The sequence below is a fragment of the Callithrix jacchus genome, chromosome 11 (assembly GCF_049354715.1).
Source record: "Callithrix jacchus isolate 240 chromosome 11, calJac240_pri, whole genome shotgun sequence".
NCBI classification, from domain to species: Eukaryota; Metazoa; Chordata; class Mammalia; order Primates; family Cebidae; genus Callithrix; species Callithrix jacchus.
In genome coordinates, this window is record NC_133512.1 from 124,574,823 (window position 1) to 124,597,106 (window position 22,284).

The 22,284-nt window shown below is 35.5% G+C and overlaps 1 protein-coding gene across 16 annotated transcripts in view; it reads left to right on the forward strand.

Moving 5' to 3' along the window:
- The window catches only part of CADPS2 (calcium dependent secretion activator 2), a 564,672-nt gene that overhangs the window by 379,415 nt on the left and 162,973 nt on the right, over positions 1–22,284 (forward strand). For all 16 annotated transcript variants that reach the window (XM_054237741.2, XM_054237742.2, XM_054237744.2 and 13 more), the window contains 3 exons: positions 3,154–3,262; positions 4,329–4,529; positions 21,777–21,913. In XM_054237741.2, coding sequence (XP_054093716.1) covers positions 3,154–3,262; positions 4,329–4,529; positions 21,777–21,913 — 447 coding nt within the window. The remainder of the gene's footprint in view (positions 1–3,153; positions 3,263–4,328; positions 4,530–21,776; positions 21,914–22,284) is intronic.

Genomic DNA, 22,284 nt, shown 5'->3' on the forward strand with positions numbered 1-22,284 from the left:
CACTTAATAATAATCACTTAAAGGTTTTTTAAAAACCTTATGGGAGCCACTGGCTTTCATTTGTAAGCCTTAGACATATGCAGGGGAAAAAGTAAATTTATTGACGGTCTATAAGAAGAGGAAAGAGACAAGGAAAATTTAGTGTAGCAAGAACCACAAGTATCACAAGATATTGGCCTCAGTCTCCCCCAGTAAGGCTTAATGTTGTTTTTATTTTTCAAAATAGAAATAACTTTATTCTTTTTTCTCATTTAAAATAATGTACATTCTTTTTTAAAAAAATTCAACAGTAAAATTATGTCACCATTCTGTAATAATCACCATAAATATTTTAATATATATGTCTAATTCATATATATATATATAATGTTTACTCACAGAATCACATTCTACATTTTTTATTTTAACTTGTTCTTTATGTTTCAGCTTAGGAATATTCTCATGTTAAGAAAAAAATCTGTCATGTCTCTTATAATGGCTCATAGTATTATAGTGTGTAGTCATGCCATGATATATTTTAACCAAACCGCTTATATGCAACACTGCAGTGAACACAATGCATATACATCTTTGACTACTTCTCCATTTGTTTGCTTGAGATACATTCCTTGCTGGACCAAAGGAATGCATAAGAAATAGTAAGGCTTTTGGTACTGTATCAATAACAGTTCTCCAGAAAGGCCAGCAGGCTAGAACTCCAGCAGAGGCTGATACTGCAGTGTTGGGCATCAGACAAAAATGTCTTCTTTTTCAGGAAATCTTAGTTTTTGCTCTTAAGGCCTTCAGCTGCTTGTGTGACACCCACCCACATATCAAAGATAATCTCCTCTACTTAAAGTCAACTGAACAACTGTAGATGTTCACCGTTTCTACAAAATACTTTCCCAGCCACATTTAGATTAGTGTTTGATTAAGTAACTGGATGCTATAGCCTAGCCATGTTAACACACTAAACAAGTGAATAAATCTCTGCCAAAATGATTATAGAAAGGGTTACAAATGACAAAATAATATATTAGAAAATGAGCAAACTATTTCATCAGGAAACTCACAGAAAAGAAAACTTCATATGTTTATCAAATATAAGGGAAAATTCTCAGTCCTATTGTAATGGGAATTGTAAATACAAATAACAGTGAGAGCTTTTCCCATTCATCAAAATTGGCAAAAAGATAAAAAGACTCAACAAAACCACGCTTGGCAAAAATGTGTTGCATCTTTGTACCTATGTACTGTGATGTATGTAAAGCATATAAGTATGTCACAGGACCTGTTGCCAGAAGGCCTTCCAGAAAGTCTGCCCAAGTTCCCATTCGGTCACCCATACTGTGTATGTATGGGTGAACCATTTTCATTTTTGCTAATCTAATCAGTATTTTTTTCTAATGAAGTGTTATGGTTGTGTTAATTTTTGGTTCTAAATTCAGAATTTGTCATGAAACTTAGCAGTCTCTAGCATAGGAATTTTCACAATGATCTGCACCTTTTACTTTGTAGAAGAGCAGACAGGAGCAGAGAAAAGAGCTCCTCTTTGCTCAGAACAGAAAATGTATTTACTCCTTTTAAATGTAACAATGTTGGTCTTTGCATCACACCTGTCACTACCTCAAATCTCTCTTTCTGGCCCCAGGTACAGAGAGCGGATGTGAAAATTTTAAAAAGAAGTCTTCCTTTACCTATTTTTTACCATGTATTCTGAGTTTTTTCTGTTTATTTGTAGTTCTTTATATTTCTAATGTGAGTTATTGATTCAATATATGTTTTGCATACATCTTCTCTTAGTCTGTTGTTTGCCTTTTTTACTTTCTTCATGGTACCCTTTAATGAAGATAATTCCTCAATTTTAATGTAGTCCCTATTCACTGTTTTTCATGATTAGTTTCTCTTGGGGTCCTATTGAAGTAATCACTGTCTGTTGAAAGGTACTATGTTTTCTTAGTTTCATTTTATGTTTAAAAACAGAAAAAGGAAATAATTAACATTAACCAATCCTGAGTAACATAGAGAGACCCTGTCTCTACAAATGATTTTTAAAAATTAGCTGGGCATGGTAGCATGCACCTGTGGTCCAGCTACTCAGGAGGCTGAGTGGGAGGATCACTGGGTCCCCAAAGGTGGAGGCTGCAAGTGAGCCATAATCATGCCACTGTTCTCCAGCCTGGGTGACAAAGTGAGACCCTGCCTCAAAGAAAAGGAAAAAAAAAAAAAAAAACACTAACACACTATTTTCCATGGACTCTGTATTGTAGGATATTTTGCAGTTCAGATGTATATCCACCAAACAGCCTTTTCTCCTGCTGGGAACAGAACTTCCCTCTGTTTCTGTTGGGGGACCTTGTAAGAGCCTACCTATTGTACAATCTAACATTCTTTGCTGCGTACGTGAGCTCTTGACCCAAACTGGGCTAATGAAACATTCCCCCCTTATAGTATTTTGTTCACATATGGCCTTACGGTCCAAGCAGACAAACTCAGGGAGGTGACTTCAGAGCAGCTATGGTTCTAGTAAGACTTCAGCACAAGGAAATGAAGCCAATTCCAAAAGACAAAAGAATTAAGAGGCAGAGCAGATCTTGAAAGTGTTGTCACTGGCTGCCCAATATTTACTCCATTCTTGTCCTGCCTGAGGGTTTCCTTATGTGGGTACTAAATTCTCAACTTTTACTGAGATCTTTTTTTACTTCGTTAAAAGTCTTGAAAGAAATATTCTTGAAAATGTGGTCCTATGGTTATGTTAATCTAGGACTACTCCTAATCTCACTCTTAGATATTTACAGTCTATGTTAGCATATTAAAAGCTGTAAGAAACCATAGTAAAAGAAGGCTATTTATCTTCTTAATAGGCTAATGATCCCAACTGTATTAACATGAATACTTATTTATGGTGCTTCTATTAATATAGAAGCTTGAGCAGCAAATTACTAACCTGGGGAATGCTGGATCATAGGCATAGAAGACCTGGCAAATGCAAGCTGATGAACAAAATTTGCTTTAATCTCTAAGCTAGGTGTTGAAAAATGCTAAAATTTACTAATTTATTTGCAAATTATGTTATATTTTTATTTGGGAAAAGAGTGGTTTGGTAAGAAAAAATCAAAGTTAAGTTTGGCAAATATGACCAATCTGTAAACTTTTTTTTTTTTCCTCGAGCAGGTTAGCCAGTATACCTTTGCTATGTGCAGTTATAGAGAAAAAAAGTCTGAACCACAAGAATTAATGCAGCTTGAAGGCTATACTGTGGATTATACTGATCCCCACCCAGGTAAATCTTAACCACTTTCCCTGCCATGCAATTCTTATAAATATCCTGTGTCTGTTCTACATTTTAAAAACTTCTCTATGAATAGGATGCATATTTCACTTATATACCTGGGAAAGACTTTATGAGATTCAAATTATCTCTTTTGGATGGCTTTTATTTTTAGCCATATTTCATCATCTCCATTATTATTACGGCACAAGTTTGAAATGTGTAAAAGTCACTGTAATGGAATAATTATATGAGAATAGCAATGTGTTATATGAGAATAATTATATGAGATAATAATTATATGAGAATAGCATATAATAATTATATGAGAATAGCAAAACTCCTCTCAAAAGCAAAAGTTATAGCAGAAATAGGCCAAAAAAAGGCCAATGAATTATTATATTATACCTACTAATTTTCTCCCAACAATACATTCTTGTACTTCTTTCTTTCCCTTCATATTAATACTGGAAAGAGTACTGGACAGCTGATATCTAAAAATAGTGAATAAATATTAGTGACATTAATATCTAAAATCAAGAAATACAGACATTAATAAACAATGATTGGTTGGTAAATAGAGATTTAAGAAATAGAAATCTATGACTGTATTAACTAATTGTTCAATTAAAATGGAAAATATTATCTTCTCTGTGAAAGAATTTTATAAAAGATAAAATAACATGCAATACGAAATACCATTTTTGTTTTAATCATTATATACTTTTCCTGCATATAGAATGGCAAATATGCTGACAGATAAAACTTCTGTTTCTGGCATGAGATATCAGACTGTGCTATGCATTTCTGTGGAGTATGTTTATGTCTGTCAAAATGCTACTGTGTTTGTTTCCCTAGGTTATTTTTTTTATTTCTGAGGTGATATGGGGGCTTAAACCTTTTTGTTATTATTTTTCTTCAAATCTTGGATTGTGGATTTGATCCATTAAACTAAATATTGTTTAAAACATTGAACTGCTAACATCAAATCCATTCTTTTCCATAAGGTCAGTTAGTGAATGTGACTAAAATCTGCCAATCCTATAAATTTTTAATGATGTCTTCCTTTCCTCCACAGGTCTTCAGGGTGGTCGTATGTTCTTTAATGCTGTTAAAGAAGGAGATACTGTAATATTTGCCAGTGATGATGAACAGGACAGAATATTATGGGTTCAAGCCATGTATAGGGCCACAGGTCAATCATATAAACCAGTTCCTGCGATTCAGACCCAGAAACTGAATCCTAAAGGAGGAACTCTCCATGCAGATGCTCAGCTTTGTAAGTTTTGTTAAAAAATAATTTGATTATCAATTAATAGCCTTAATAAGATATAAAATTGAGGTGAATTTGTTCAGTATTATAGTTTACATCATTAATTAATTCCTAATTAAATAAAAATAGTTCCTATTAATAGTCATATAATCAGTTATCTAATTTTTCACATAAATCTGGAGTAAATAGTACATCGGCTTTCCAATCATGGATTTGTCAAGCATTAGGATGTTTATAGAAATCTCAAGAGCAAATAAGAAAATTCTCTAAAACTTCTCAAAGGAAAATTTATGTTAGTTTCTTATGATTTTGAATTAAGTCTCCTATAGACATGGAAAAAGTATTGCAAAATGAAATTTGCTTTGATAGGATTTCGGAATACCAAAATGATGAAACACTACTTTCTAGAGTTGTTCTTAATAACCCAGAAGGGTAATTTAGGGCTATTGTTTTGTTGTAGATTAATAAAAATATTAAGTCATAAAGCCAACTTTTTACCCTCATGCCTTAGAAACATATCACTTTTTGAATGCTAACTTAAGTCCTTAAGAGCTATATTTTTAATTTTAATTTACTGATGTTCAATAATTATAGAATTATGGTCAAAACATTTTCAAATATAACTTTGAAAACTACTAAACCAAATGTTTTAACTTGTTATTCTCCTTTACAAAGCTTATCCCATTTTACCTGTAATAAACGTCTGTCCTTAACTTTGAGCTCAATTTGTGGCGTTTGATTCTGAGATTCTTCTCCCAGGGAGTGACATCTTGACATGCATTATTTTCTTCTGCTACTTTTCATGCAACAAATGACTTTTCTCTTTTCTTTTTAGATAGTATCATTTCTGGCCATCCTAAACAAAGACATTTAGTTCAAATAATTAAATGTGGACCATGAGCTTTTCATTTATTTATTTTAGAAAACACAGACCATACTACCATACTCATAGGTTATAATTAGATTGGGGCATATTTTTAATATGTGGTAAAAACTCCTTAGGACCATTATATGTTAATTTTTTTATTTATTTAAAATTTCTTCTTTAAAATTAGTAGCATTGTCATCCTAAAATGTAAAATAAAATAAAAAGAGCACATTCTGATCTTTTCACTGTATTTAAAAATCTAACTCACTCTTCCACCTTTCTCTCACCCCCAGGTAATATGCATAGAGTATAAGTGTTTTTCTTTTTTGGGGGTTTGGTTTTTTTTTTTTTTTGAGATAGGGTCTTGCTCTGTTGCTCGGGGTGGGATGCAGTGGTGCAATCTCGGCTCAATGAAAACTCCACCTCCTGGGTTCAAGCAATTCTCCTGCCTCAACCTCTCAAGCAGCTGGGATTACAGGTGTGTGCCATGGTACCTGGCTAATTTTTGTATTTTTAGTAGAGACAGTGTTTCACCATTGTGGCCAGGCTGGTCTTGAACTCCTGACCTTGTGATCCACACATCTTGGCCTCCCAATGTGCTCGGGCAACAGGCATGAGCCACCAAGCCCAGTTAAGAATTTTTTATCAGAGCTAAGGTATACAGAAGTGTAACTTTATTTCTCTACAATTGAACATATCTTACATTTTAATTTCCAGTGTTGCCAAAAAACTTAAACTCATCAATTCAGAACAACTGAGTCACAGATTTAAATTTGAATGATTCCAGACTCTTCTTCCTACTCTTCTTCCATGTGATTCATAGTAAATTAAGTTTCAGAGGGATTACATAAAACTGTTATATCATTGAATGTAGCATCTAGTCTAAGACTCTTCTCTGTTCACATGGCCTCAGGCATGACTTCTGTCACTGGTTTCATTAATTATGTGCTGGTATGCACTGCTCATCGCCATGGACCTGCCAGGGCACCTGGCAGTGAAGTCCATGTTGTCCATGTCCTTCTTGGATCAACTCCAGATACCTAGGAATCCCTTACTTCATGTTCATCAGGTTCTTGGCACAGTGGTATATAGTAACTTGGTGAGTATTTCCCAGCTATGCACAGGGGTGCTCACTCAGCTGTTTCTCTTGCAGCACAGCTTTTATCCGTTGCCTCTTTCCTACTTCAAGTGCCAGTTTGGATATTTATCCCTGGGCTGTGCCTGCACTGGACATCAAAGCATAAGACCCTCTCAGCCCTGGGGAGAGCTTTTTCCCTCTGGAGCTCTGTTCATTGCTCACCCCCATCACAACATTAACTCAAGTCAAATCTCTTCCCAAAACCCTTTTCTTCCATCAGGCTGATCTACTTTTTTTCCTTCCTGGTTTTGATTCTCCATACTTAAAACCAAGTTTTTATACATTTGTTTCTTTCCTCTCCATGGGCCAGTCTCTGTCCCTTCCCCTATAAGCTACAATTCTACAGCATTTAATGTGAATTTCCTGTGTTTTTCATTTTGCAAATTTGCATTTGTATATGTGCATTTAGTGTCAATCTCATAAATGGTTTTATGTTCTTTATCTTATTCAGTATTAATGTTTTCATTCATTCCTGTGTTTTTAGAAATCGTCCATGTTTTTATATACACATCTAATCTCATTCTTCTGATTGCTGCATACTGAGCAAGTGGGCTTCGTTATGTTACCTAGTCTACTGCACATTTGATTTTTTTGCCTGTTCACTCCTCTAGGGATGGAAACGTAGAATACCTCCAGATCAATACCTATGTAATGTTCAGTTGTCCCAGCTATGACTATGAAATATCCCTTCATTTATTCAAATCTTTTAAGTGCTTTACATTTCAATCCTTTCCCATAGACCTCTTTTTATTCTTGATTAAGCTAATTTCTAAAGCTTTCATGCTTTTGTTGCTATTGCATCTTATATTTTCATCACATTTCCTAGTTGACTATTGCTCAAATAGAAAAATGCTGTTTTATGTGCTTTTTTGCTATCTATATATATTATTTGGTTATGTATCTCTGCATATATCTTACCTAATTTGTACTTGAGTTATTTTCTTATTATTGGGTTTGAGAGGTCTTTATACAGGCATGCCTCGGAGATATTGTGGGTTCAGTTTCAGACCACTATAATAAAATGAATAGCTCAATAAACTGTGCCACACAAATTCATTGATTTCCCAGTGTGTATAAAAGTTATGTTTGGCTGATGCAGTGGCTCAAGTCTGTAATTCCAACACTTTGGGAGGTTGAGGTGGGAGGATTTCTTTAGTTCAGGAATTCGAGACCAGACTGGGCAACATGGTGAAACCCTATATCTACAAAAAATACAAAATTAGCTGGGCATGGTAGTACATGCTTGTAGTCCCAGGACTTGCGTGGCTGAAGTAGAATCATTTCAACTGGAGAGGTGGAAGTTGCAGTAAAAATAGTGCCACTGCACTCCAGCCTGGGTGACAGAGTGAAACCCTGTGTCCAAAAAAAAAAAAGAGGCCGGGCATGGTGGCTCACACCTGTAATCCCAGCACTTTGGGAGTCCAAGGTGGGTGGATTAGGAGGTAAGGACTTCCAGACCAGCCTGGTCAACATGGTGAAACCCCATCTCTACTAAAAGTACAAAAATTAGATGGATATGGTGACAGGTGACTATAATCCCAGCTACTTGGGAGGCTGAGGCAGGAGAATCATTTTAACCCAGGAGGCAGAGGTTGCAGTGAGCCAAGATTGCACCATTGTACTCCAGTCTAGGCAACAGGTCGAGACTCCATCTAAAAAAAAAAATTATGTTTATACTATATTGTAGTCTATTAAGCATGCACTAGCATCATGTCTAGGAAGTATTAATACATAATTTTAAAATATTGCTAAAAATACTAGTAACCATCTGAGGCTTCAGTGATTATACTATTTTTTCTGGTAGAGGGTCTTGCCTCAACGTTGATGGCTGCTAACTGATCAGGTTGGTAGTTGTTGAAGGTTGGCGTGGCTGTGGCAATTTCTCACGACAAGGATGAAGTTTGCTGCAGTGACTGATTCTTCCTTTCACAAAAGATTTTCGCTATTTTCATGACATCTGCAGTTGCTTCTGTAGCATGTGATGGTGTTTGATATCATTTTGACCAAAGTAGAATTTCTTTGAAAATTGGGATCAATCCTCTAAAACCTTACCTCTGCTTTATGAACTAAAATCATGTAATATCCTAAATCCTTTATTGTCATTTCAACAATGTTCATAGCATCTTCACCAATAGTAGATTCCATCTCAAAATGCACTGCCTTTTCTCACCCAAAGGGACCAGCTTCTTATCTGTTCATGTTTTATTGTAAGATTGCAGCAATTCAGTCACACCTTCAGGCCGCCATTTTAATTCTGATTCTTTCGCTATTTTTATGAATCTGCAGTTACTTGCTCTACTAAAGTCTTCAATCCCTTAAAGTTATCTTTGAGGTGGATTCCTCCTTCCTCCAAACTCCTGTAAATGTTGATATTTTTACCACTTCCCATGAATCACTAATGTTCTTAATGGCGTACAGAATGGTGAATCCTTTCTAGAAGTTTTTCAATTTACTTTGCCCAGATGGCTCATAGGAATCCCTATGGCAGCTATGGCATTAAAAAATGTATTTCTTAAATAATAAGAGTTGAAAGTTGAAATTACTCCTTGATCTGGCTGCAGAATGGATATTGGTTTAGTAGGCATGAAAACATTAATCTCCTTGTACATCTCCAGCAGAGCTCTTGAGCAACTAGATGCAGTCAGTGAGTAATAATATTTCGAACAGAATCTTTTTTCCAGCATTGGGCCTCAACAGTGCACTTAAAGTATTTAGTGACCTATGTTGTAAGCAGATGCACCTTCATGTGGGCTTGTTCTTTATTTATAGAGTACAGACAGGGTTGACATAGCATAATTCTTAAGGGCACTGGGATTTTCAAAATGGTTAATAAACATTGGCTTCGACTTAAAGTCACCAGCTATATTAGCCACTAATAAGAGAGCCTGTACGTTGAAGCTTTGAAGCCAAGCATTAACTTCTTTCTAACTGTGAAAGTCGTGTATGGCATCTTCTAATAGAAGATAATTTTGCCTACACAAAAAAATCTGTTGTTTAGCACAGCTACCTTCAGTCATGATCTTACCTGGATCTTTTGGATACCTTGCTGCCATTTCTCCTTCGACCCTTGCTGTTTTACCTTGCACTTCTATGTAATAGAGCCGGCTTCTTTTCCTTAACCCTCATAAACTGACCTCTGCTAGCTTCACACCTTTCGGAGGCTTCTTCACCTTTTCAGCCTTCATAGAATCCAAGAAAGGTAGGGCCTTGCTCTAGATTAGGCTTTGGTTTAAAGGAATATTGTGGCTGGCTTGATCTATCCATACCACTCAAACTTTCTTTATATCAGCAATAAGGCTGTTTTGCTTTCTTATTTGTGTATTCCCTGGAGTAGTAATTTTAATTTACTTCCACAGCTTATCCTTTGCATTAACAACTTGGCTGCTTAGTGCAAAAGGCCTAGCTTTCAGTCTGTCTCAGCTTTTGAAATGCATTGCTCACTAATCATGATCATTTTAGCTTTTAATTTAAAATGAGAGGGATGGGATTCTTCTATCCATTTGAACACTTAGAGACCATTTTGGGGTATTAGTTAATCTAACTTTAATATTGTTGTGTCTCAGGAAATAGGGAGGCCCAAGAAAAGGGAGAGAGATGGGGAACAGTCAGAGCACATATAACATTTAAGTTTGCCATCCTATATGGGTGCAGTTTGTGGTACCCAAAAACAATTACAATAATAACATCGAAGATCACTTTTACAGATGACCATAATAGATGTACTAATAATGGAAAGTTGGAAATACTGTGAGAATTACCATAATGTGACACAGAATCATGAAATGAGCATGTGTTGTTAAAAAAAGTGGCACCATACACTTGCTTGACATAGGGTTGCCACAAATTTTCAATTTATGAAAAACACATCTACAAAGCACGATAAAATGAAGTTTGCCTTTGCGTTCTGGATATGTGATGTTCATCAGATACATGATTTGCAAGTATTTTCTCCTAATCTATGGCTTCTCTTTTCACATCTATTAATAGTGTCTTTCAGAAAAACAAATTCTTAATTTTGATGAAGTCCATTTTATCAATTTTTTTCATCAGTGTGCTTTTGATGTTATAACTAATAGATCTTTGCCTAACCCAAGATTGCAAACATTTTCTTCTTTGTGTTCTTCTAGAAATTTTATAATTTTAGCTTTTCCATTTTCAAGCTTTTGAGTTAATTTTTATATATGGTGAGAGGTATGCATTAGTATTTATGGATGGCATATTGATGTCCGGTTGTTCTAAAATGAAGAGTTGGAAGGAGTATTATGCCCTGAATTGCTCTTGCACATTTGTGAGAAATCAAATTAACTACACATGAGTTTATTTCTGAGCTATCCTTTCCTTTCCTTTGATAAGTTTATCTATCTTGATATTATTACCACACTGTCTTGATTACTATAGATTTGTAAATCCTACAGTCAGATAATCTAAGTCCTCTAAATTTGTTTCTTTTATTCAAAGAGATTTGGCTATTCTATGTTCTTTGTATTTCTCTATGAATTTTTAAAAATAACTATATTCATTTTTAATTGACAAATAATGATGGTTTATATTTATGGAGTACAATGTAAATTTTTAAAATATCTTGAGATTCCTTGCTGAGGATTTTATAGAAAAAAATATAGGTTGATCTGTAGGTCAGTCCTTGGAAAATTCTGGAAAACTGACTTCTTAATATTGAGTCTTCAATACAATGTATCACTTCGTTTGTTTAGGTAGTCTTTAATTTCTCTCTGGGATGTTTGTAGTTTTCAGTGAACAGATCTTGCACATCTTTTGTCAAAATTATTTATAGGTATTTCACTTTTGTTGCTAGAATAAATGGAATTTTTTATTTCAATCCAATTGTTTTGTTATCTTTGTGATTGCTTTAGAATTTAACGTATACACTTTAAATTTATTATACAACTTCATGTATAATATGTGAACTTTATAGTAGTAAACTTCTATTTCTCCTCTCTAGGCTTTTGCACTATTCTTGTTACATATTTTACCTCTGTATATGTTGTAAATCCCACAATAAGTTGCTATTATGATTATTGCCTGAGTCAATATCTTTTAAAGAAATTAAAAGTGAAAGAAAAATATTATATACATGTTCATGTAGTTACCACTTCCAGTGCCTTTCATAGCCTAGTGCACATATTTTTACTTCCTGAAGAACCTCCTTTGACTTTTCTTGTAGTGCAGATCTGCTGGTATTAATTTGTTTGTCTTCTTTTCGGGGGGACTTTCTTTTATTTATTTATTTACTATTATACTTTAAGTTCTGGGGTAAATGTGTAGAACATGCAGGTTTGTTACGTACATAGATATACACGAGACATTTATGCAGCCAACAAACATGGAAAAAAGCTCATCATCACTGGTCATTAGAGAAATGCGAATCAAAACCACATTGTGATACCATCTCATGCCATTTAGAATGGCAGTCATTAAAAAATCAGGAGACAACAGATGCTGGAGAGGATGTGGAGAAAAAGGAATGCTTTTACAGTATTGGTGGGAGTGTAAATTAGTTCAACCATTTTGGAAGACAGTGTGGCGATTCCTCAAAGATCTAGAACTAGAAATACCATTTGACCCAGCAATCCCATTACTGGGTATAGATCCAAAGGATTATAAATCATTCTATTATAAAGACACATGCACACGTATGTTTATTGCAGCACTATTCATAATAGTAAAGACTTGTTTAGCTTCTTTATATATGAAATATATATATATACTTGTTTTACCCCCATTTTGAAGATACTTTTCTTTCAGTACTTTGAAGATGTTGCTCCACTTTCTTCTAGCTTGCATTTGTTTTTCCAGTGAGAGCTGTGCTGTCATTTTCATTTGTTCCTCTATAAATATTGTCCTTTTTTCCTCTAGCTGCTTTAAAGATTTTTCTCTTTAATATTATTTTTGAGCAACTTGATTATGATGTCCCTTGGTATAGTTTTCTTCATAAAAATGCTTGTTCTGAGACACATTTAAGTTACTCGGAAACAATTTGATCCTTTCAAGCTTTGCTTTCAAGTTTTGCTAGGTGAGACCAAGCAATGTTTAGTCCAGGATGCATCTCCCATTTCTGGACCAGCATCCTTCTTAATACTCAGTCCATTAACCTGTGAATTATGAGATTTTTATATTCTTTTTTTTTAGATGGGTTTTGGTCTTGTTGCCCAGGCTGGAGTGCAGTGGCATGATCTTGGCTCACTACAACCTCCGCCTCCCAGGTTCAAGCTATTCTCCTGCCTCAGCCTCCCGAGTAGCTGAGATTACAGGCATGCACCACCATCCCCGGCTAATTTTGTATTTTTAGTAGAGATGGGGTTTCGCTATGTTGGACAGGCTGGTTTCGAACTCCTGACATCAAGTGATCCACTCTCCTTGGCCTTCCAAAGTCTGGGATTACAGGCGTGAGCCACCTCGCCCGGCTGAGATTTTATATTCTTGCTGCTGAGAAGCAGTGCTATTCTAGGCTGTGTGAGTTTGGGTCACTGTCCTCTCGAATCCTTTAGATTCCTTCTTTCTCTTTCTACACATGCAAGAGCTGATGGGTAGTCATCTGAATTCTTGTGGGGTGCAGATCTTGAGGGTCTCTTGCTGTGCACCTCTCTTCTCTCCGGTACTCTTTCCTACAAACTAGTTACTGTGGCCCTACTTAACTGTCAGCTCCATCTTCTTAACTCAGGGAGACAACTGGACTTTTCTTGAGTTCCTGTTCCTTGTGCCATGGGCTTTAGAGCTTCTCCTGGCAGTAACCTGGAATGACTGTAAGGTTCACCTTGTTTCCCATTTCTGAGGAATCACTCTCCTAGGTTGCCCAACATGCAGCATTTAAGAGTGTAAATTTTTAAAAAATACTTAGTTCAGTTAGGAGTGTAAATTTATTCTCCATTATGCCATCATGACCAGAAGCAGAGTGAATTTTTTTGTTAGTTAGAGCATAGTTTCTCAATTTCAGCACTATTAACATTTTGGGGTAGATAATTATTTGTTTCAGGGCAGGAAGTGGAGCAAAGGACTTTTTCTGTGCATTATGTGATGTTTAACATCATCCCTGTCCTCTACCCACTAGATACCGACAGTCTCCCACCTGGAGACTGTTTTTGGTCCGACAACCAAAAATATCTCTGGACATTGCACTATGTACCAGAGGGTAGGGTTGCAGTTGGTGAGGAATCACCCCTGTTGAGAACCACAGAATTACAGTGACTTGATAGCTATTTCAAAAAATAAAATAGCTACTGAAAATAAATATTGTCACCCTCCTTCACTTGTGTTCCCATATTTTTTCTTAACATCCTGAATGCAAGGAATGCCCGAGGAATGCGCTGAGCTCATGGCTATCGTTGCTTGCACACAGTGGCAAGAAAAGTGGTTAGGAACCACTAACACAGAACGTTAAGACCATAGCTGAATGATACAGAACTTTCTGAGACAGAGTCTGCCTCTGGAGAGAGAGGGAGAACAGTAGTGCGATCCTGGCTCATTGCAGCCTTTGCCTCCAGGGTTCAAACCATTCTCATGCCTCTACCTCCCAAGTAGCATCCCAAGTAATCTCAGTAGCTGGGGTTACAGGTGTGCGCCACCACACCCACCTAATTTTTGTATTTTTAGTAGAGACAGGGTTTCGCCATGTTGGCCAACCTAGTCTCAAACTCCTGACCTCGGGTGATATGCTGGCTTCAGCCTGCCAAAGTGCTGGGATTACAGGCATGAGCCACTGTGCCTGGCCCTGTAATCTGTTTCTAACAAAACTTTTCTATTATTTGATATCGATTTATAGTCAAGGCAGGATTGATGAGGCTACGGAATTCTTGTGCCTTGGCCTCCCAAGTGGCTGGGGTTACAGGTGCGTGCTACCACACCCGCCTAATTTTTGTATTTTTAATAGAGACGGAGTTTTTCCACCTTGGCCAGGCTGGTCTCGAACTCCTGACCTCAGGTGATCTTGCTGCCTTGGTCTCCCAGAGTGCTGGGATTAAAGGCGTGAGCCATTGCATCCGGCCCTGTAAACTATTTCTAAAAAAACCTTTCTATTATTTGATATCAATTTGTTGTCAAGGCAGAATTGATTAGGCTGTGGGAACTGAACTTACTTGTTGTAACTACAAAGCCAAACGGTTTTGATTTGTTAACAACAGCTGACTTGTATCCAGGCTAGCAAAGTTTTTAATCAGGACAGAACTCTGCTGCTTCTGCTTTATCTTTCTTTGAAAAAAAAAAAAAAAAGGTAAAACCTCGTCTCTACTACAAATACAAAAATTAGGTATGGTGGCGCATGCCTGTAATCCTAGCTACTCAAGAGGCTGAGGCAGAAGAGTAGCTTGAACCCAGAAGATGGAGGTTGCAGTGAGCTAAGATTGTGCCATTGCCCTCCAGCCTTGAGATACAACAAGACTCCGTCTCAAAAAAAAAAGAAAAGAAAAAGGAAAGTGAAAAGAAAGGAAAAAAGAAAATGTTCTACCTCATCAGAATGAGATTAGTGACCCTGACCTATTGGAGAAATGCCATGAATTCCTCCAGAGAGTAGTTTCACCCATAGTATTTTCCTCCCTCGATTGACTTATATAATCATTTTTGTTTTCTTTCCTAATGATCTTTTAGAATAACAACTTTTAAAATCACGAGTAGACATTGAGAAAATAAAATTTTAAATGTTTGGTTGTATAAATATATACAGGCCAGATGCGGTGGTTCACACCTATAATCCCAGCACTTTGGGAGCTGAGGTAGGGGGATCATGAGGTCAGGAGATCAAGACCATCCTGGCCAACAAGGTGAAACCCCATCTCTACTAAAAATACAAAAATTAGCAGGGCATGGCAGCACATGCCTGTAGTCCCAGCTACTCAGGAGGCTGAGGCAGGAGACTCACTTGAACCCGGGAGGCAGAGGCTGCAGTGAGCTGAGATCATGCCACTGTACTGCTGCCTGGGTGACAGAGCAAGACTCCATCTCAAAAAGTATATTTATCTGTATATATGTTCCCAATTCATTTAAATATGCTCTGTTTCTCATTTCTTTGCTGACCTGTAGCTGGTAAAGGTAAGTATTTTCATGATTTTTAAAATTAAATGTTTTAAATAATTTTAATAATACGAAGTTTGAGGAATATCATCATCTTGTTTACAGGGTCAATCTACTTTCTAGCCAAACCCAGAGTATTTAGGTTAGTTTTATTGTTTACAAAAGAAAAATGTCTATCACAACAAAAAAAAGTAGAAACAACCTAATATCTACCATTCATACAGGCACAAAGGTAATAGCCATGAAGGTGTTGTAATAACATGCAAAACAAATGGTCAGTATGTTAAGTGGAAAAAATACTAAATTAGACATGTATTATTTTCACTAAATTAAAAAGCCATCCAATTTATAAAGCAAAATATAGGTAGAATTACACCTAAAATATTCAGTGGGTGTGTTTTATTGGAGGCACTAGTTGCTACTCTATTTCTTCTATATTTGAGTTTTCTTTGAAATATGTATTTTTATTTATTTTTCACAAACCCAGTGCTTTAGAATTAGGTATGAATCTTAAAAGAAGCTTATTTTTTTCTGTGCATGGTGTCGTGTGTCTGTAGTCCCAGCTATTTGGGAGGCTGAGGCAGGAGGCAGAAGTTGCAGTGAGCCAAGATTGCATTACTGCCGTTCAGCCTGGCACCTAGCAACAGAGCAAGACTCTATCTCTTAAAAAAAAAAAAAAAAAAAAAAGAAGAACCTTATTTTTTTGATACTAAGCATACTAATAACTAAGAAAAATAAAAAATTATAAAATCTAACTTACTGGAAGACAACCTTATCTTTTTAGGACATTAATAATATATGTATGTATAATTTCTCTAATAAGCAAATCAATTCCATTTATCTTTTTTTTTGTTTGACTCTCTGGATATATAAAAATTCTAAGGAAAGAGAGTGAGCTGAAGGGGTGGGGATGAGGCTGGTTAAAAATTTTTCACTTCAAATATAACGTACTACCATTGCCAAATTGACTAACATTCTTTGGTTAAACTATCCTTCTTTGTTCTCTCCAACCAAATTTCAGTGCATGTACCCTGGTTTTCACTGTCCCTCAGTTATATATGTGGCGTAATACAATCTGTGGGTCACATAATACAATATGACATAGTAGTAGTTGACTTCCAATAATAAATTGATATCAAAAATTAACCAGAAAAACTAACATCTTTTTTATTTTTAAGCTAATATTTTTAAATTCTTACATTGGAATACAAAATGACATTTAATTTTGTGAACTTATTTATCTGATTGATCTAATATGTCAAATTTCACACTTCATAGGAAATGCATTTGTCTTTCTTTTCATTAAACATATTTTTTCTAATAAATGTTAAATATTTACTTTGCTTATTTGTACTTCTAAGCTTCTGTGTTGATCAAAGTTGTCATCAAGTGAAAGTATTACTTCTGTGTTATTTGCTGCAGAAAGCAAGATATGTTAATTCATATATCAGGTTTTGAATCAATTTGAGCAAAAGAAGCTAAACAGTTATTTGGGTCAGTAATAGAGGTGTGAACAAACTCCTTTGCTCTTCAGCAGAAAATGTATACATGAAATGTGGACATACTGTCCAGACTGATCTAGGCAAAATTTTAAAATATTAAACTCTTCCTATTAAAGCCTACGTGGATGGTATAAAAAGAGAAATGACACCTACTTTGTTGTGTCACTTTTAACTTTCTGTGCCTTCTCAAACTCTATGAGCATTTGAATTATAAAAAGTGTATAATCAGATGTGAGTAGTGGTAAATGCAGCTACAGATGAACTCCTAAATACAGGACAGTACATTGTATTATATTTCAAAAGGTTCATTTGCGGCTTAGTTCAGCTCAGTGTTTTGCAGAGAGCAGTCTTGGCTGACAACATCCTCTTAGTCCTTTTGATACTAGAGCCCCACTCCCAGACACCGGAGTGACCTTAGAAAGCTAATAAATGGCCTCCTTTTCTCCTCTAGAATGCCCCTTTACCTTTTATTCCCCCTTTCCTTTTATAGCCATGATTTTTCACAACAATGGGAGCAGCAACAAATGCAGTATCACGAGAATTTGTGGCAAAAAAAGAAGAAATATTTCAGTTATTTTTTTCAATCTCACATTCTCTCTGACTTAGATGCCGCCTTTCCTGGGACTTGGGATTTTGAGCACTTAAGGGGCAGGTTGTGGTCAGTGCCCACCAAAAAGCCCCCTCACCACAGTGGGGTCTACTAGCTCACTGATAGTCCTCATGTCATTTTCTATACTAGCTATTTTCAAGTCTGTATTAAGTTGATACTGTCAACCTACTTATTCTTTTCTCTTAATTTCCAGCAGCTGTTATCCTAATGAAAAAGTTTAATTTTCAGGTTTCACTTACATAAAGCCTCTAAAACTTCTTAAATCTATAGCAAATAGTAATCTTTCTCAATTTGGGTTTCATTCCAGCTACTGTTAGCACACCTGGTGACAGTACCGCCTAAAGATGCTGGAGCATATATCCAAGTGTTGCCATAGAAACTCCACCAGTATCCTCAATTACCGTGTCCCACATCTGTAGTTAGTCCATAGGTTAATCATCACAATTTATGACAGTTTTGCAGCATATTGCTTAAGCTCATAGCTTGTTGGTTTGTTTTGATAGTTGTCATATTGTTTCGGAAGATAGATTGAACTGAAAATTTCCATTATCAGAGAAATTTTAGTAACACCATGAATAATTTACTGTTTAAAACTAGTTACCATCATGTTGTGTTATAGTAACATTAATTGAAGACAATCCAGTATAACCCTATTTTGAAGCCTTGGATTCGGCAATTGACTAAAAGCATATTTTGCATTTGATTTAGATGATACCTGTGTCTCTCAGGAGTTACATAGAGATATGTTACGCCTGTAGAAAGCTATGTGAAAATATGTCTATAAAAATAAGAAACTAGATAATATTATAATGGTATCTGATTTCCTCTTTTACATTAGTTCATGAGAGAACTTTAAAGATGGCAGGGAGGAAATGGGGAGATGTAGGTCAAAGGATAGAAACTAGCACATATGTAGAATGAACAAGTCTAGAGATATAATGTACAACCTGACAACTAGAATCCAGAAAATTGTACTGTTAGTGATTTTTGTTAAGTAAGTAGATTTTAGCTGCTCTGTCACAAAAAAGTAGCGGTGTGACATGATAGAATTGTTCATTTTCCTCTGTATATAACCATTTTACTATCTATATGTATCCCATAATATCATGTTGTAATGCTTAAATACACACACACACACACACACACAATTTTATTATTAAAAAAGCATTTCAGTAGTATTACATCTGTTTCACTCCGCCTAGCTTTGGTGCTTTGTTGCCTTACATTTCACTTTTCAGTATGTTTTTGTTGGGGGGGCAGCAGATGGAGTCTTACTCTGTGGCCCAGGCTGGAGAGCAGTTGGTGCAATCTCAGCTTACTGCAACCTCAGTCTCCCGGGTTCAAGCATTTCTCCTGCCTCAGTCTCCCAACTAGCTGGTGCCCACCACCTAGCTAATTTTTTGTATTTTTTATTAGAGACAAGGTTTCACCATGGTGGCCAGGCTGGTCTCGAACTCCTGATCTCAGGTGATCTACCCGCCTCAGCCTCCCAAAGTGCTGGGATTACAGGCATGAACCACCATGCCTGGCACTTTTCAGTATGTTAGAAACACTTGTATACATTGCTATTATTTTGTTTACAACAGGGCCACAGGGACAGCAAACTGAAACTGACTGCCTGTTCTTGAAAATGAAACACAGCTTATCTACCTGCCTGCCTGCCTGCCTGCCTGTCTGTCTCTCTCTCTCTTTCTCTCATTTTTTCACTCAGGGAGGTCAAAACTGTTACTTATTTATTTATCTTATATGTAAATTCATGGAAACTAAGGCTATACTGGCACATGGTGATGTATTTTTGCATGAAATGTTCCAAATGGTGCTGATCTGATATAGAAAGAAAGAAGTAAAGATGCTTGGTCTGCACAGCCTGTGTTTTAGAGATAGAGTGATTCCAAAGAGCACATTTTCATTTTCATAAAATTACAGCTCCATAGAAATTGAAGGTTGTTGATTTTCTTAAATAAACAATTTAGTGGGTTTATTTGCCTGTCTGTTTTTTTCCAAGTGGAGTCTGTATTTGTGACTCAAAGTGCTATTGTTAATATCATTTTTATCACTAATAGTAATTATTTGAAAAATAATGTTTCATTCATATATGTGATTTAGAAAGACTGTTGTCTTAGCAGATATATGGTTTGGAATATGTATTACCTGAGGAAAATACTCTATAAATTTATGAAAGTATGATTTAATGATAGAAATGAACTATAGATTCTTTTTTCAGAATCACATTTTTATTTAAAGATTGTATGCCCATTTTTTAATTGCTTCTACAAATCTTTATAGTAGGTTTTTTTTCCTGTGAAATTTATTACTGTCCTGTTCTCAACAAATTAACCGTTAATTAGCATTATTTTTAACTCCTATTGTAACCTTCTCTGGTGCAAGAAATAAGGTATAAAATTTAGCAGATGTTTTATAAAACTAGTAATTTAATTTCATAATAATGATACTAAAAGAATTTTTGCTTAGATAAATGGAAAAATGAATATTCTAAGAAAATATTTTAAAATACAAAAAAACTGCCAATTTTATTTAAACTTTACAGTTTTAATATTCTGCCTCCTACTCATCTGATATTATTTCACATTACATTATCATATATTTAACTTTATAGTAAAAGAGACAGAAGAATAAAATACAAAAGAAGTTGAATTGTATATTTGTTCAGGAAAAGCTATTTAGTTTTGTGTTCATCCAGTTAATCTTACTAATTTATCACATGTAATGTATTTAATCATTCAGGTAATTATTAAATGTAAAGGTATATATATGCTATTTTCTTCATGATTACAACCTCATACCCTACATATCAATAAGCTGCCATTCATTGATTACTTGCTATATTCACCTTTTCATATCTGTCATTGATGTGAGATGTACATTAGTTTGTGTATCTTTTTTTTTAGTGTGATTCTGAGGACCCTTCAGCTTGAATTATACAGTTCTTCCATCTACAAATATGGCTGAAAGTTGAACTTGACATGGATCAATATGATCTGGGCTAAATATCTAAATGTGACTGATTATGTTAGCATCATGTCCACAGATCAATATTGAGTTTTATTATGAGTCCAACTGTATAATTGGGTTTAATCAATAAACTTTTGTCTCTCTTCCTTTACAATTTTAGGATTGTACTACATAGGTTTCAGAAACTACACTTAGCTTACATTTAGAACTCTGCTTTTCTTATGATGACCAAAAAGAAATCTATCTGAATTTTAAGGAACAATGGGGCTTCAGTTTTACCATTGTGAGAGGAGACCACTTTTATCTTGATAACTGATTGCTTGCTCAATATGCGCTATGTTTCTTACAGAGCTAATGTAATAACACCCTAGCACTCCTTTGGGGTAGTGTATGGCTTTTTTCCCCTATACTTAGTAAATAACTCACATTGAAGACTTTGACAAAACATACCATTAATGAAAGCAATCATAAAAGCTTGCCTTTTGATAAACCCGCAGGGTCTACAGGCGTTGAAAGATGCAATCTGTAAAGAACAATAAATTTGGGCCTTTGATTGAAGTGCCATTTGGGACGTTATGCTTTGTCTGCATATTTGCACAAACATGATGCTCCCTTTTTTATGTCTCTTAAACTTGAAGCTTGAGAGCGCAATTGCCATTTTTATATTAAGGATGGTCCCATTAAAAGCTCCATACAGAAAAGAAGGCTGGAAGTGATCCAGCTGAAGCATGTGTGTTCATTTCTGCCCTAGTTTGCCATTTGGAAAGCAGTCTTCTGGCCATCGTTGCTGTTTTTTATTAATAGACCTTAGTTCTTTTCTAGTCAATTCCATCAGTAAATGTAGACTTAAAATACAACTTTTCTCTATGTTGGAAAATAAAATTATTCCTCTGATAAATATTAGCAATAGCTTTGAATGGAATCAGAATTACTTCATTCTAAATAATGTGTAGATTTTTCACTGTTGTTTTTACTTAGGCTTCAAAAAGTTTCCAATTTATATTAATATGCTGAATTCTTGGCATCATATTTTATGTGATAAAAGGTAATCTGTTATGAGTCATACATTTTTTGTTCTTTACAACCTGTACCTGTCCATCATTAAGCCTGAAAAGTAAATATACTGTGCCTGAATTTACAGATGGAGATCGTTTTCAGAAACATGGGATGGATGAGTTTATTTCTGCAAACCCCTGCAAGCTCGATCACGCCTTCCTTTTTAGAATACTCCAGAGGCAGACTTTGGATCACAGACTGAATGATTCCTATTCTTGCTTGGTGAGTACAAGTCTATCTATCTAGTCCCCTATAGGTTGGAATAAAAGATTTTAGAAAGTGAGAAGTATTTGTTATAAAGCAGCAATTTCATCCCTGACTCATTTAGTAATGGTAGTTGGAGTGAAGGATAAAGGATTCCAATCGATTGCTTCCCAATTTGAAAATTATACACTTGAAGACCACTGCTGTGCCACTCAATAGACAGGAGAACAGACTCAAATAGATGCTAAACTGTGGTTTGTAAGTCCCTTTAAAGAAGGCTCAGCGAGAATAGAAGGCTTTAAATGAAGACTTTCTAAAACCTCTGTTATAGGACTTACACCTGTACAGACATTTTAAAATTGAAGTTCTGTTCCTCAGATATTGACACC